Consider the following 16,798-nt stretch of genomic DNA (forward strand, 5'->3'; position numbering starts at 1 on the left):
CTCATTCTCACTATCAACACCAAATTCATTAATTCTTAGTACCGCATACAACTATCAACATACTAGTACCGCATTACCATCAACAATTTCATCATTATTTTCACAAAAATAAACCACATTACCATCAACAATTTCATCAAAAATAAACCACATTATTTTCCTCAACAATGTACCACATTATCATCAATAATTATCAATAATTTATCACATTTTCATTACTAATTAGCAACAAATTAGTACAATTTACATCACAATTTGCTACAACATACAAAAACTACCAACTATTCAATGTCAAATTATACTACGAATTTAGGGTTTACCCGGATTTAGAGAGTGAGTGAGACAATGCCGGCAATAGCTTCCCTTCACTTGGGCGGCGGCAGGGGCGGCGGTGGCAGCGGCGGTGGTTCGGTGTTTGTGAGAATGAGGGTTACTTTAGTGAGAGAAAGAGTGTAAAATGTGTTTGTGATGATGTGAAAAACGCACCAGAAACTGAACTTATGCCCCTCAAGAAACGCTGCCACAGGCTGCGTTTTATGCTAAAGGTATAAACGTTGCCTCCTGCGTTTTATGCTAAAGGTGAGGCAGCGTTTTCCTGTATTGAGGTATTTTTTTTTCAATAAATTAAGAAATACGAAGTTTGGGTAAAAAAAGTCAAACAAGTAAAACGCTGTCTCAGATAGCGTTTTATTTCTTGAATTTTTTTATAAAAACTTTGGGTGTAAAAGCATTTTACCCCAAAAGCTTAGTTTGGGAAATACTTTTGCCACGAGACCAATTTGATAAATAGTTTTCCAAAAAAGCTCAATTTAGTGAAAAATCCCTTTTAAACACCCCTTGTAAGACAAAAGGGTAAAAACAAAAGATTGGAAGACAGAAAATGACGAACATCCCTTCAACACCTCTCCTTCAGTCCACCGTTTGTTCTTCACCGGCGACCATAATCAACGAACCAAAAACTATGACACAGGATTACGTTGCAGAAAATCAAGCTTCAATCTCCAAGCAAAGGTTCATTCTTCTCACTAAATTCTTTAATTTCCAATTTTCACCAAATCATAATATTCTCGTAATTTGTTTTCCAATTCCAATTTCAAGAATTCTAACTCAAATTATTGTCTAATTTAACTTCTTTAATTCCAACTCTTTTCTTCTTGTTATTGTTGCGTAATTGGATCTATGTTGTTTTTTTTCGATTTCTATGTTTTTTGGATGAGGATTGTGGTTGAATACCAAGTAATTAACTTGCAATTGGGTGTTTGACCATGTTTTTTTTTTATTTTTATTTTATTTATGTTTTTGCAATTTTTATAAATTAAGGTGTGTAATCTGTGAATTTTACGAAGTATTATGGAACTACCGCATGGCGTAAATTGTGATTTTTGTGGGTGATTGTTGGTTTAATGGGAGCTATTACTTTTATGGGTTATAGACCCAAAAGTAGCATTGTAAGTATTGATAATAAACTATTGTATGTTGTTGGGTACAAGTACATAGCGTCCGACTATAGTTCTGACCATGGCTTACTAGAGCATAATTAAATTGATTGAATCGAATACTTCTGTAGTATTTAACATTGTAGTCAATCAAAGTAGGTAGTTGCCAAAAACCTAGTGTAATTCTATAGCTTAATTCTTAGTATTTAACATTGTAGTCAATCAAAGTAGGTAGTTGCCAAAAACCTAGTGTAATTCTATAGCTTCATTCCGTGGCATAACGATATTGACTATCCGGAAAGATATTGTCCAGATTCATAATAGGGAGGGAGTATGGAAATTGGCTAAGGGTATGAGCAATATGAGTATATGACTTGTGAAAGGTTGTCTAATGGTTTATTTTGTTTTAAGTGAGATCATCTTCCTGAGAATGAGTCTGATTTTTTGGATAGTGAATACATCTTCATTATGCATGGATGCACCTAATGTTGATTTGCTAAGTTCTTATAGAAGATGCTGTCAAACAGGGCTAGGTTTTGCCGTTTCGGCACTACATTATCAGTAAAGGTTTTTCTTTTTTGGAGTTAAGAAAGTTTTGCAAATGAGGTCAAGCTCTCCTATCTCCTTGGTCTATTCAATGGGTGAGAAGGTAGTTAAGAGGATGGTTGTACTTCATAATCCTAGAGGCAGAATGAGATTGAAGTTTGTTGACACTTGGTCCATTATCCAAATTTCTCTCTTCATTGATGTCACTGCATTAGTTGTTATAATCTGTTATTATAAGGTAGATACTCTTTCAATTTTTATCCCCCATCTTAAAATAACAACAAAAGGTGTTTGGAAGTAGATAATCTTGTACGATTTAGATATATCTTCCCAAGACCCTAGAATCACAAACTTGCAGTTCAGTTTACACTTTGATGGCTGCAAGTAGTCAAGTACTGATTTAACACTCATGAGGTGCTGTTTCTGCGACACTGTGACTGCTACTGCTGTCACTTTTTACCCCTAATGATTAGTGTATGAAGTTTTATCATTGTAAAAAGTTTGCTCTTGCTGTAACACCTTTATCACTTTAAGACTTTATTTATATCATTATACTGTAATTTTTCTTTTTTCTTTTATTTTTTGCAATAATGTTCAACTATTGTTGCAGAAAGAAGAGGAGGTGGGATCAGCCTGACGAATCTTTTGTCTCTTGTGGAGTTTTGCCTGGAATGCTACCCATGAACACTGTAGGATGCTCTGGTATATCTCTTCCAGGAGCGGTTTCAGCTTCGTGTGCTGCTTCAACCAGTTCCACGAAAGCTTCTTATGTCAGTATTCAGGCCTCTGTGCAACAACAAGCTGCTGCTGTGGTCCAAAAACTAATTGAGGTGAGCTGTGTTGTCTTGTCTTAGAATTATAGATTTATGTTATCCTCTATATTTTTAGTTATAGTGGTTCTTGATATAACTCTTGTAATCTGTTATACTTACTGAATTTTTTCTTATTTGAGTGAAAGTCTCTGTATGCATATCAACAATTTTGTGATTTATCTACCTTGTGTGGCTGTGAATGGTGATGATTTCTTTTGGCTGTCATAATGAAAAGAAGATGGGTTATCTGATGTGAGTGTCTGCATCCATGGTTGTTGGGTGAGCAATGTGTTTGTTCATCACGTGTATTTAATGAAACTGCTTCTCCTTTTTCTTTTTTTTTGGAGGGCATAATAATACCTATGTTAAGTGGTTGTCCATTGACCAATTTGCCATTGTTTTATACTAGTTCAGGATTTTCTTGATTTATTTCATTTACTTATCTATAAGTATCATTCTGGCATTACAGCCGAAGATTCAGGATGATCTCATAATAGCAAGAGAAATTGTTATAAATGATGCAGATCCAGCTATGCGTTACAAGCTGACAAAACGTCAGACACAGGAAGAGGTGAATTCCCATAGACCAATACTATTATTTTATTTTTTATTCGCATTTCAGATGGAAATATTGGTATTTTTTGTTTCAAAAAACCCACACCCTAAAGTAAGGGGTACCAACTTGGAAGCATAGGCTGGCTGATGTAAACATCAGTTGATATAAGTATTATTACTTTACGAGGAGACTCATGCACTGTTTGGTTTACAAGTGCAGATTCAAAAGTGTACTGGTGCAGTCGTAATAACTAGGTTAGTCTGTTCTTGGAGGCTCTTGAAAGCCTTACTGATGGTTGTTCGTGTTATATCTTCTCCTTTTCATATCTTGTTTGTGATGATGACATATTCTCCAGGGGCAAGTATCGACCACCCAATGCAGTACCAGATGGTGATAAACCACTTTACCTTCACGTATCTGCTGGAGCTCATGTATGTTACGTGCCCCTGATTATCTCCCTTTTTTCCCCCTTTAATTGTATTTCCTTGTACTCCCTCCGTCCCCGAAATTTCGACCCTTTTGGGTTGATTTCGCGGGTATTAAGAAGTTAAATTGGAAGTGTAAGAGTATATGGGGAAACTAAGAAAAGTACATTGAAAAGGGAAATTTACATTGAAATTGCAAAAAAGTAGAGAGAGAAAGTAATAAAAGTATATAGAAAAAGCAAAATTTGCATGGGGAAGCTAATTTTGCACAAATATTATTGCAAATTAAAGGGTATTAAAATACAAATGGGATGAACATTTTGGGACTAAAATTAGGCTAAAAGGGTCGAAGTTTCGGGGACGGAGGGAGTATTATTTACTTTTTTTTAATGGAATGAAATGAAATGAAATGGCTAGATAAAATAGAAAATGTCATTTCATGCTCATTAATTCATATATGTAAACTGGTAGTGTGTCGAAAGTAGGGGTGATATTGAGTTAGGCTGATTCATAAACGATTCCATTATAATTTTATTAAGTATTAAGTAACAATATTATTCATGAAAATTATAATTTTATTTGATGTAGCAATTTTAGGGAAGTAGTAAAATTCCAATCTTTATTAAGTAATTATATTAAGGGATTTTCCATATGGTACCACTATACAATTCTTTTCCATATGCTACTCAAAATTGTTCTTCTTTCCACACGGTACCATCAAAGATTAGCATTAATTGAAACAGTAACACTCTGCTATATGAGATGTTATTTAGCTGAGTGGTGCACTATCAAAATCATTTCTTGATGATTTGTTATCAAACTCCAATAAGGGGTCGTTTGGTTGGAACATTTGGAATGGATTGGAATGGAGTTAGAATCCATTCCATCTAGTTTTTTGTTTGGTTGAGGTTTTCAGTAATGGAATCTCATACCCAAGGGGTTCTAACTCTCCCCCATACCCATGGAATCCCATACCCACCCCTCCCCCGAAGATTTACAATTTATTCTATTTATGAAGGATAGAATCCATTCCAACAATGAAACCAAACAACTTTAGACTAGTATGGGTTTTAGAATTCATATCTTTTAAGTATGAGATTACATACCAATCCATTCCAACTTAATGAACTAAACACCCTCTAAGAAGCTTAGATTAGCCAACGATGAGCATCTGAAGATTCCACCCCCATGATTCTGGACCAAAAACTCCAAAGTTTGAATGGACATCATGAAGAACACAAAATTATCAATCCTTGGCTTCGCTCGAGACTACCACCCACTAAACAAACAATCTCATCAACATGTGAGGAGTGAACATGAATCATCTCACTTTGACAATTTCAATTTGATACTCGTATGTTATTGCAAATCGCAGAGGAAGACGAAAAAGAATACGGAGTAAAATTATAGCTCAAATCTACTTTTCCACCAAATTTAAAGCTAATTCGTACATAAATTTTAGCCAAATTAACGCAAATCTCGCTTATAGTCAAGCATTAATTCATAATCAAAGACATAACTAGCTGAACAAAATCGAAATTTCACTAATTTCAAAGGTAATTTTCACAAACAAAATCAGCATCAAACGAAAAATCAAATACAAAAAAATATATAGGAAGCTTATTAAGTATTAACAAAGCATAAAAAAAATTGCAGAAATTTTCATGAATTGAAGAGAGAGAAAATGAATTTGAAAAGGAGGAGAGAGAAGAAGGAGAATGAACATGAGGTGAGGAACACTGAGTAAAGATGAAGGAGAAAGGAGGAATGTGTAATTAGCTAAGGGTAAAAATGTAATTTCCTAGAAAGGACAAACATGTTAAATTACTTTGGAATGTGTAATTAACGTCCCAATTAACGGAGTGTTACAGCTGTTACTGTTTCACTTAACACTAATCTTCGGTGGTACCGTATGAAAGAAAGAAAAATTTGGGTACCATATGGAAAAGACAATTGTATAGTGGTACCATATGGAAAATCCCTTATATGAAAGCAATACATATACATGCTCTACTATTATGCTCTTAGAAGAAGGGAATACAATAATATTCTTCTTTCTAGTCATCCTCACATGTTATGTGTGGATCTAATCCTAGACCTTCAACTTTGGCGGTTGGTTGGAGTAATCAAGGTTCTAATGGAGATGTTGGTTGCTCACTATTGATGGTGGGTTGACCTTTGTTTTTGGTGGGAAATTTTGGTGGGTGTTGGTGTAGGTGATTGTGGAGGTCGGGTTTTGATGGATGGTGGTGGTTAGGTTAAGGAATTCTCGGTTGGATGTGGGTTGGGTGAAAGTAGGTTTTAGGTTTTGTGGACTGGTGGTTGGGTGGTGGTGGAGTACATGAGGGGGGTAGAGGATAATGGGATAACCCTTGGGCCTTGATGCGGACAAGAATTTAAGTAGGAAATTGGGGTAAGGAAATTTGAAAAATAGCTAACAAAACAGCTTGAAAGGGATTTATGGTCGTTTTGTTCATTTAGGGGAAAGGGAATGAGTTAAAGAAAGAGAAAGGAGAATAGAATGTAACTTACCTTGATATAGGGTGCTGTTTGGTATCTCATATCTTCCTTCTCTCATCCTTGCTACACCATTTTCCACTCACTCTCATGAAGTCATCACCACCCTCCATCCACACCACTTCCCCTCCTTACCACCGTCGTCGCCACTCTCCTTCCTGCAACCATGTTGCTGCCGCTCTTCTTCTCCATCCTCATTTTTTAATTGTTTTATCACGCCATTGTTATCTTTTAGGTTTCTAAGGTCAAATTCGACCATGAAAACACTAGATTGTAAATTCTAAGGTTTTGAAGGTCGAATTTGACCATCTAAAACCATAATGGATGATATCAGAAGGTATGTTTTCATTAATAATCTTGGTACCTCTTTTCGAATTTCTAGGGTGTGGGTTTTGGATGGGTGTTGGTGGTTATGAGTGGGTATCAGTGGGTTTTCAAGGTAAGATGATTATTTATTTATTTTTATTTTATTTTTTGGGTGGGGGTTGGTTTAGGGGAGGGTGGCTTTTGGGTGGTGGGGTATGGTTTTGGGACGGTGGAATATGTGTTTTGGATGGTGGGGTGGTTTTGGGTGGGTGGGAGGATTGGTTTCGGGATGATTATCGAGTGGGTAGAGGTGGTGGTTGCGGGGTGGTGCCGGTGAGGATGACAATGGTTGGACGGCGTGGGTGAAAGTGGCATGGTATGGCATTCGGTGGTGGTGAGAGGCAGTGGTGGTGTATTGATGGTGTGGTAGTGTATGGTTGTTTAAGAAAGGGAATGGAAATACCATGGGGAGTGGGGAATCAAATTAGAGGACTTTGGGGGATGGAGAGGGTAAAGAGAGTGACTAAAGTGGGCATTACAAGCAACAACAAAGGGAATATGCCTTGTTAATTCCCTTTCCCTTTTCTAATTACCCTATACTATATGCCCCCTTAGATGAACTACCTTTACCTTTTCTTGATTTCCCCCCGACAAAAACAGTCCTTTTAATCAATCCAATATCATGCAAGTATGTAATAAATTATTGATGAATAGTATTCTATCAGCGTACCTTAAAATTTTCAGCTCGATTAGCTTTGAGATCAAGTCGAGCGTGACCAATCATGTGTTTAGCTGAGCTGAGTCTATCCTTGGTCAAGCTTTAGCTTAAAGGTTTAGCTTCCCTATATTACAGACATATATAACCTATATTATGTCTTTTTTTTCTGTTTCATTGTCGGGCCGGATAAAAGTAAGGATTTTGATGCAAGTACTCTGGTTGCTGTAATTTACTTATCCTGCCTCACACAGTGGATGCAAATATTTTATATTTCAATAATTGAAAAGTTAAATTTGATTTATCTATTTCTGGAACAAGGAGAATAGAAGTTAATTGATCTTGCCAGTCGTACATAATGCACAAGAATACCTTTGAGATTTGATCACCAACTAAGGAAAGCATCTTGTTCACAGATTCTTATGATTCTGATACAAGTTATCCTTAGTAATTTGCTAACCATGGAAAATCTACAATATTCTGTTTTCTAATTTGATTAAGAAAAACACATTGATGTGTTTTTTATTTTTTTTATTTTTTTATTTTATTTTTAATAGAGATTTTATCAGTTGGTGCATTATAAAGATAACATCCATCTGGCACACTTCTATATATAGTACTTTCTAAATGCTTTATAGAGGAGGAGGAGGATAGGGGAAGGGGGTGGAAATTAAAGGAAGGATCTGTAAAAAGTGCCTCTGTTATGACAGAATTATGTTATCCGAGAATTTAAGTGTGGACTTTATTGCAGTTGAAAGAGACATCAGAACGGATCCTTGCAGTAGATCGTGCAGCTGCCATGGTTGAGGATATGCTGAAACAGGTTCGAAACTTGCTTGCTAGTTGTAGATCATTGCAGGCATAAACTGTTCCAGAATTTCAAATTTTTTGTTGAATTTTATCCAAAGCTAAGTTTTTGTTCATCACAATGTAATCAGGTATCTCAGCCATTTAGCACATGTATCTATTTGGGCTTTGATGCAGATCCATCACTCAACATGGTTGCAAGAATACGTGGTCCAAATGTGAGTCAATTTCGCATCTTACACCTGCCTTCTTACTAATGTACATTAATATTGAAAGAACCTAAACTATCTTTGCTTCTCCATCCTATATTTGACATTCAATAGTGGATTACACCTATCTTGTAATAGGAAATGTAGTGCAAATAAAATCATGATCTTTTGGTAGAAACTATCAATTAAATTATACACTTGTAATAAACTACCTTTTAATTATCATTATTATTATTTTTTTGTAATGATAAGCTACCCAAAAATCTCAAAAAGTTTGGGTTGCACTATTTACAAGTGGTTCCAACTAGGGCCCTTCTTTTTTTTTTTTTTTTTTTTTTTTTTTTCTTTCGATTTTTGGCATGTGAAAAGTCAATTCTACCCCTCTTATTTCTGTCTCCCTCAACGTCCTCATTTCTTTCTTATTGAATTCCCTTATTTTCAACTTCATTTTTTTTTATAAAGAAAGTGAAATCGAATCTCTTGAACAACTTTTCTCCAAAACTGTTTTATTGTTAAGCAAAGAAAAACCTTTCAATGGTAATTGGTAACTCTAAATCCCCAAAATGAAAACCTCTAAGTCTATTGAAGAACTCTAATCCCCCTACTTGAAATCTTTAAGTTTTATAATTGGGTGAACCACAACTGTATATAAACCCTAACCCCTATATTCATGGATACATTATTGAAGAATCATGCCTATTTTTAAAGAAATCAATCAATCGTTAAAGCTTTTGGTAGCTTGAATTAGTTTTGTGTTTTGAATCTAAGGGAAGAAGGAAGACATTTTAAATACGAGAGGTTTGATTTAGTAATTCATAGGTAGTTGGAGCCCTTGGAGGGAAATAATTTAGTGGGCCCCTTAAATTGTCAGTGGGAAGTGTTACCTAAACTTTGATTTTGGGTGGTGTTTTTTTTTTTTTTTTGGATTTTTTTTTATTTTGTTGATATTTTAATATTAATTTCCAAAAGTGCGTATTTAATAGGTCATTTTGAACGAAAATATTATAAATCTAATATATATATATATATATATATATATATATATATATATATATTAAGGGGAGTTTTTTTCCGAGTTTTTAGAGCGCCACATAGGATTTTATTTTTAAAAAAATTATTAGAGCGCCACTTAGGATTAATATTTTTAAAAAACGCTACAATCGGATTATGCCACGTAAGAATAGTTTTTTTTAAAGCGCTACGTAGGATTATTATAAAAAAGCACCACTTAGGATTAATATTTTTAAAACGCTACAATCGGATTATGCCACGTAAGAATAGTTTTTCTAAAGCGCTACATAGGATTATAATAAAAAAGCGCCATGTAGGATTAATAATTTTAAAACGGTACCATAGGATTATGCCACGTATGATTAATTTTAGAGCGTCACATAGAAAAATGTTATATTTTAGCCAATGAAAAAAAAGAATTGCAATTTATTTTATATCAAAAATTTTATATTAATTATTAATATAAAATCAGTGCGTTTTTTTGTGTGGCTTGCCATATCATGTGGTTGGCTGAGATACACCCAAACAATGACCGAGTAACCGCTGACCGTCCGAGTAACCCCTGATCGATTGAGTAACCTTGATCAATCAAGTAACTCCTAACCTTAAGTAATCTCGACCACACGGTGTGACCAGCCACGTATGAAACTTTGTGAAATAAAATATTATCTTTTTATATTACAAGTTTTATCTAAATATGAGAAACAAAGTTAATAATTCATTTTATAATAATAAATTCAAGTAGTAAGCAAGCGAATATCATAAAGTTTATTAGATAAATATATATTTAGTAAAATATTTTATTTGAAAAAATACAAATAAACCGTGCATCGCATGAGCTTCATCTAGTTCATCTATAGATGAGTTTATTTATTAATTCATTGCAACTTCATGCCATTTTGGAAAATGTTTATAGTGATATCACTACCAGTGGTTTCATGTTTTTTGAGATTGGCTCAAACCATCATTCTAAAATATTTTGGTTCCTTTTGGATGAATTCTGAGAGTTCTGGTTGATAATATAGTTTCTTTTTTCTCAACCTTCTGATGAATACATTATATTCTAATTTTCTTGTTATGCATGATTTATGCGAGGAGTTTCTAATGTCTGAGCTTTCTCTGATGTCTCCATACATTGGGAGAGATGTTTTTTTTTTTTTTTTTGGTTGGTGGTGGTTGGTTTTTGTACTTGCAGGACCAATATATAAATCACATTATAAATGAAACAGGAGCAACAGTTGTACTACGTGGGCGTGGTTCAGGGTATCTTGGGAACATTCAGGGTGAAGGTAGCCATTCCTCCATTTTTTTTTTTAACCTTTTGGAGCTGCCTAATTATTTTTTAATTTTTTATTTTCCAACTTTATTCTGTTCAGAGGCATCTCTTTGTCTTTTCTGACATTATTTATTAATTTAGAGCGAGTCTCACTTTGTTTGTTTTTCATGCTCCTAGAGGGACAGCAACCTTTACATTTACTGTTGTCCAGTAGCAATCAAAAGAGCCTTGAAGATGCAAAACTTTTAGCGGAAAATCTTTTGGACACAATCAGTAGAGAGTGTGGTGCAAATAGGTAGTTCTTACGTATGAATATATGTTTGATATGGTTTTGTGTTAGACTATTCTTTATGGAAATACTGGAAAAGTAATTTCGTTATATAAGCATTAAATTTAAATGCATTTTCTGAGACATGATATTAGCAGGACGGGCGCAGTTTTTTTCCTCTTTTGTGTTGCATATAATGTTTATTTGTGGCTGCATTGATTTAAATTGTTTGTATTGGACCAATCTATGTCAACTTATCATCAGCCTTCCCTGTTTGCTAGTGGACTCCAATATGTTTAATTTATTTTTTAGGTATTAAAATTGGTGTTGTACATTGTATTAAGTACAGTTTTGTGGTACAGGGTCTCATCATGCAAAGTTTATGGTGCTGTTCCACCCCCACAACAATTGTTGGTTGGCGTTCAGAGTTCAGGGACAGAAATGCAACAAAACCTGAGTTCTGCTGCAACTTCAATGCCAGGAGTAGCTGTTCCTTTGGTTGTTGGAGCAGTGGTTCCAACTTCCTTTTCTTATGGGCAGGTAGTGCAACATGGAGCCTTGCTTCCTCCTGGCCATGCCCAAACAAATGGGCTTCCCTATTCCCAGCCACTGACTGCCTGTACTAGCTACAGTGCATATGCTGGAATATATCCGCAGGCCACACCTTTGCAGCAAGTGGGATTAGCTCTTAGACAGTCAGGTCCAGTCTCCTCTACAGTTGATCCTGCTACATCAACTCCAAGGGTGATGTCAAAAAGCTTATCAGAGTCAGAAAAGCGTAAGCGGAAATTCCAAGAGTTGCCTGCAGCTGTAAATAGAGTTGCTATCTCCCAACAGGTACCTTAATTTTTGGTTCGTTCAGCTGGAGTGAGATATTTTCTATTAAATTTGTTTTGTATGCAAAGAATTTTCACTATAATTAATTGATTGAGAAAAGTATCTCAATGAATTTTCTTGTATGGGCTGAGGAACAACTTATTATCCTGAGTTATAGTGGGTTAAAGTGACTGGACTTCTAGTTAAGTTGAGGGTAAGAATAAGAAGTATATCAACATTTTAAATGGAACGTATTTTTCACATAGAGAAGAAAGCTGTGTTCTCCATATCTTACCTGCTTTGTTTTGTAAAATCGTAAATGTAGGAAAATATGACCCACCCACTGAATATAGAGCCCCAAGGTATGTTTTGTCTGCTTTGTTCGTTATGGTTGAATTCAATAGATTTGAATGAATTGAATCTAGAGGACATTGAAGTGTAAAATTGACTCTTGTCCTTGGCCCTAAATTTTTGGTATTGATACTCTTCTGAATGAGGAGATCAATGGGGCTAAAGTCCACAAATGATATAAATCGGAGAAAAATGTTGCGTTCAGATGTTAATATTGTGCAAGATTCGCACAGAATCCCTAAAGAGGTGGCTGAAAGAATATCTAAAGTTACAACTTATTCCCACAAAGAAGCTGGACTAGACACATGTGTTTATGCTCTCTTCACCTGGTTTGAATTTATAAAAGTCTGGTATGAATCTGTCAAATTTGATCTGGCCTGGTATGAATATTTCTAGTCTGCTTTAGTCCGATCTTTTTTTCTTACTGAACTTTGACTACACTTTAATGCTAATTTGTAAGAAAAGACATTATCATGAGGGATCTTGTTAATCTTGTTTAATAATACGAACTTAAACATATTTGGTAGTAAGTAAACGTAAAAGAGATCTCCTCTGACTAGAATTCTGTTCTGGTCTAACTTTAACAAGAATTTGTTACGTTGCCTTGATCATGGAAGATCATACCATACCTTCACTAGTGATTTAATGTTTGTGACAATGATGTTTTACGTTTCACCTTTTAAGAGGGAGAAATTGGGTTGTTGTCAGTGATGTAGTGTTTATCCCGAGAACTATCTATATACTTTGTGTGTCTATTTTCCTAAGCACTCTGCAATCCAGAGCCAGGCTTCATACATGATACAAGTAATAGTGAAGCACTTCTATGATGCAAAGACTTTTATTAAGGTGTCAAAGCTTAAGTATGTATCCAAGAGTCTGACATGGAAAGTTCTTTATATGATGATATAGGAACACTCATGAATATTGATGTTTTGGTATGGTCATATGGAATAGTATACAAGTGCAGTGTCCATATGCACATATACTTGAGTGGAATTTATATTTTATGAACAAAATTGAAATATTGAATGTCAAAGTGTTTATACGTGTCTGGAGTGTCATTTATGCAACATAAATACTCAAGCTGAAATGAAGAGTTTAAGTACTATAGGCTCATAACTACGCTTTGATGACAAGGTTTATCAGTTTTCATTGTCTAGCTGTAATAGGAATCTAATGAATTATTCTCGAAAAAACTATAATTAGGGCTGCAGTTTTATTATTATTATTATTATTATTATTATTATTATTTATTATTATTATTACTACTTGTTAATAATAATGGTAATACACTTTGGTGCATTCTTATTATCATTAACAAGCATACCAGACTAGGCATTATTATTATTATTATTATTATTATTTATTATTATATTACTACTTGTTAATAATAATGGTAATACACTTTGGTAACATTCTTTTCTACATTCCTGTTTCCCACCTTCGTCAGTGGTAAAAATTCTTTGATATCTCTTAGTCCTGTTCTTTCTCATATGAATTTAAATGTTGTTGGAAAACATGGCTGTAATAGTTCGTCATTATTTTCTCGTCTCCTTTTTGATAAACAACGCTTGGAAAACATATTATACTTATACATCCATGCATCTAAACTTCCTCTGCTCGTTATTATTTGTCAAATTTAAATTTTTTCTGATGCTCTTAGATATTTTTTAGTTTCTTATCAATCAATCAATCAAAGCGTTAATCCCATATATTTAGTTTCTAATGTGTCTGAATGAAAATTAGGTGAAAGTCAAAAAGAAAGTAAGCCACATTGTAAAAGGAGTTTGACTAGTGTTCTTCTTTGATTAAATATTCTATTTTTGTACTCACACAGATGTATTTATAATCCAAGTTCTCTCATGCTCTTAAATTTCCTTTGTAAGTGATTTTTTTACTTCTGTATGCTTCATATAACATGAATAAGAATTTTGTGCAGTTAATTTCTACTTCCTCCGTTCTATTAATATTGCAACAAGGATGAAATTACGCATCCCAAAGCACATTTTATATGCTAAATATCTATAATTGTGTAAGAGTAAAAATTATAAAAAGTTGATATTGTGAAAGTATTTTATAAGACGAATCCAACAAGATCCCATATGACTATATTTTGCTTAACGTATAAATCATATTATATGGTCAAACAAGAGTGATGAATAATAGTGCAAAAGGTCCATTGTTCCAATATTAATAAAACTGAGGAAGTATTAGATAACCCATGAACATCATTTTTCTTATTGGAATATGTTGACTTTGTTGGGGACCTTGGGGTTATAACAAACTGCTTACTAGAATTTGTGATAGAATTTCATACTTGTATGCATTTAGCTTAACTATCATCAATTGTTTGAGTTTGCATCATTTTAGTCTAGATAGCTTTCTTGGTTATTAGAGTGGATTGTGTATCATCATTGCTATAACTTGTTAGTCTTCAAAAAAACACTTGTTAGTCATGATTAGCTCATACTGTGATGTGTCCTGGACTATGTCCTATTATATTGACACTCCTTTGACTCTCCCTTTGTTTCACCTTGACTGTTCTTTCCAACTTGGAATATTTTATGTTCTCTTATTTTTGTTATTCTGTATTATAATTGCATAACTCCAGTTAAGTATGTATGTTTTTATCAATGTGGCAGTGAAATTGTGACAAATGTAGTAATTATTTCCTAGTGGTCATTTTTGGTTCCCCTTAATATGCATGTTTATCAATGTGGCAGTGAAGTTGTGACAAAGGTAGTAATAATTCCTTAATTAAGCTATCCAAATTGCACACACACACACACACACACACACACAATTATTTTTAATTTAGAAAAGTTATTTCTTTTCCATGATGGCTAACCTTTTCTACTGATTATTCCAGGTATTTTCTCTGATTTCTATGCAGCTAATAGGCCGATATGGACTGTTTTCACAGGATTTACAGCTTCAGTTGGGAGCAAATCCAATGAGGGCTTCAAGTGCTTCTGCTCCTTGTTCTATTGGATCAGTCGTTTTGATTGTTGGCTTTTTAATATATGTTTTTTTTTCTATTTTCATTCTTCTTGACTCTATTCGTAGAGTTTGACATCTCTCATTCTAATTTGCACTTTTGGAACAACATTTTGGTAGCAGGCCTAGCTGCACCAATTTTGTCATTGCTCAGTTTCCAGTGCCTTCAAGTTTGCCATAATATTTTTCTTTTCCTCATTTCTGCTGTTGCTACATGTGTAGCTCTTTAAAAAGAGAATAGGTTGTTGACAATATGTTTGTTGATCACCCTTATGAATATGCAATAAAGGGTGATAAACAAACGAATCCTCAACAAACTATTCTCTTTTTGCTGATCCTATATGCAACAAAAGGCGATAAACAAACAAATCCCAAGCTATTTTCTTTTTGCTGAAATATTTTCTCCCTTGCATCTCCATCTCTTATTTTAACTATATTCGTTGACCTCTGCTTGCTACTCTTCTTCAATTTCTTGCAAGTTCAGACTATCTCTTCCTGCCTTCCTGACTTTAGTATTAAAATATTTTGCCTTATTAAGTGAAGCATGGATACACTTTTACAGAGCAATGACATCATTTAAGCTCAATTTTAGCCTTGTTTATTGCATTTTTGCCATCGTATACTCGTAAACAAATTTGTTGTGATTTTCACTTTGTTACAGGAATCAGATCTCCAGGACCCATGTAAAAAAGACACGAGTCTTCCACCTCCCTCTTTGAAGAGCATGCTTCCTCCTCCTCCTCCAAGGAATAGTTCTACACCTTTCCTGGATTCAAGAAGCATGCCTCTGTCACAAAATCCACCAAAGAGCATGCTGCCACCACCACCTTCATCAAAGAGCATGCATAAACCTTTGCCTAAGTTTGATTCACCGGTCTCTGTCAGTAAAGTGAACGACAGGGACACCATTTCTAAATTAAATCCACCCATTGTCCCAGGTAGCTGCAGAGCTTAATTGTTTTTTCAAGAATTACCACCTGGGGGAAGAAAATCCCTTCCGTGACTGTTAAATTAGAGAAAAACCATAAAATATAATGTTTATTTTGCATGCTCAGACGACTGTATATAATTCCATCGGGTAACTTTTGTAACAAATATCTGAAAGTTTTTTATCGTTTCAGATACTTTAGTGAAGCTAATGGAATATGGGGACGATGATGATGATGATGATGATGTCGAGGAAGGTGAGAAAGAATCATGTAAGAACAGCGCCAATCAAGTTGCCTCTTTGAAACCATTCTGGGCAGTGTGAAATGACATCTGATGCAACGGAACTGAATGATATGTACTTTGCATCGAAGAATTCGTCTATCCAGGCCACGTGAATCAAAGACAAGCTCCGGTGACGGTTTGCAGATAATGGACTCGCGGTACTTGTCTAAATAACAAAGAACCAAAATGAGATTCCAGGATCATTGTGGATTTCAGAGTTGAGAAGGTCACTCTGCTTTGCTAGTTTTAATGTATGCTGTTGCTGTATGTTATATGCTTGTATCAATTAGTTTTGGTTGATGCTATAATACCATTAGAAATCTCTTTCTTCCCCTTTCAGCATTAATGGATTGGAAGAAAAGAAACTATGCAGATTGTAATGTCAAATTTTTTAATGAAATGTGAGCTAGCTTCCAGTATTGCTACTGCAGCATATTGTCTGTTTTTATGGTTAGTGGGTATTGATGCAATGGAATTTTGATAAAGATGTACGGATAAAATATAAAGTATTGGAAAGGTTATTTTATTGAAGAGGATT

General features: G+C 34.5%; 1 protein-coding gene across 5 annotated transcripts; it reads left to right on the plus strand.

The window, feature by feature from the left end:
- Nucleotides 1–840: 840 nt before the first annotated feature.
- On the plus strand, nt 841–16,791 carry LOC110735103 (protein RIK-like). Of its 5 annotated transcripts, XM_021915251.1 has the most exons (12): nt 843–1,011; nt 2,593–2,812; nt 3,264–3,365; nt 3,570–3,604; nt 3,706–3,781; nt 8,065–8,136; nt 8,252–8,338; nt 10,536–10,629; nt 10,794–10,911; nt 11,247–11,721; nt 15,710–15,986; nt 16,170–16,791. In XM_021915251.1, exons 1-12 carry the CDS (start codon nt 881–883, stop codon nt 16,298–16,300), a joined length of 1,818 nt encoding a protein of 605 aa, XP_021770943.1. In that variant the 5' UTR covers nt 843–880; the 3' UTR covers nt 16,301–16,791. The 5 variants fall into 5 exon arrangements, with proteins under 5 accessions (XP_021770945.1, XP_021770946.1, XP_021770947.1 ...); XM_021915253.1 differs by lacking the exon at nt 16,170–16,791 and having other exon boundaries at nt 841–1,011; nt 14,921–15,851; XM_021915254.1 differs by lacking the exon at nt 16,170–16,791 and having other exon boundaries at nt 841–1,011; nt 14,975–15,851.
- Nucleotides 16,792–16,798: the final 7 nt, after the last annotated feature.

Source organism: Chenopodium quinoa, unplaced genomic scaffold (assembly GCF_001683475.1).
Source record: "Chenopodium quinoa cultivar QQ74 unplaced genomic scaffold, ASM168347v1, whole genome shotgun sequence".
NCBI classification, from domain to species: Eukaryota; Viridiplantae; Streptophyta; class Magnoliopsida; order Caryophyllales; family Amaranthaceae; genus Chenopodium; species Chenopodium quinoa.

What these genes read in the sequence shown, in the direction of transcription:
- LOC110735103 (XM_021915251.1), top strand. Translation starts at nt 881, where the DNA reads ATGACGAACATCCCTTCAACACCTCTCCTTCAGTCCACCGTTTGTTCT. An exon ending in GGTGCAGTCGTAATAACTAG is followed by an intron (nt 3,605 to 3,705) that starts GTTAGTCTGTTC and finishes CATATTCTCCAG; the next exon opens with GGGCAAGTATCGACCACCCA. An exon ending in TTGAGGATATGCTGAAACAG is followed by an intron (nt 8,137 to 8,251) that starts GTTCGAAACTTG and finishes CAATGTAATCAG; the next exon opens with GTATCTCAGCCATTTAGCAC.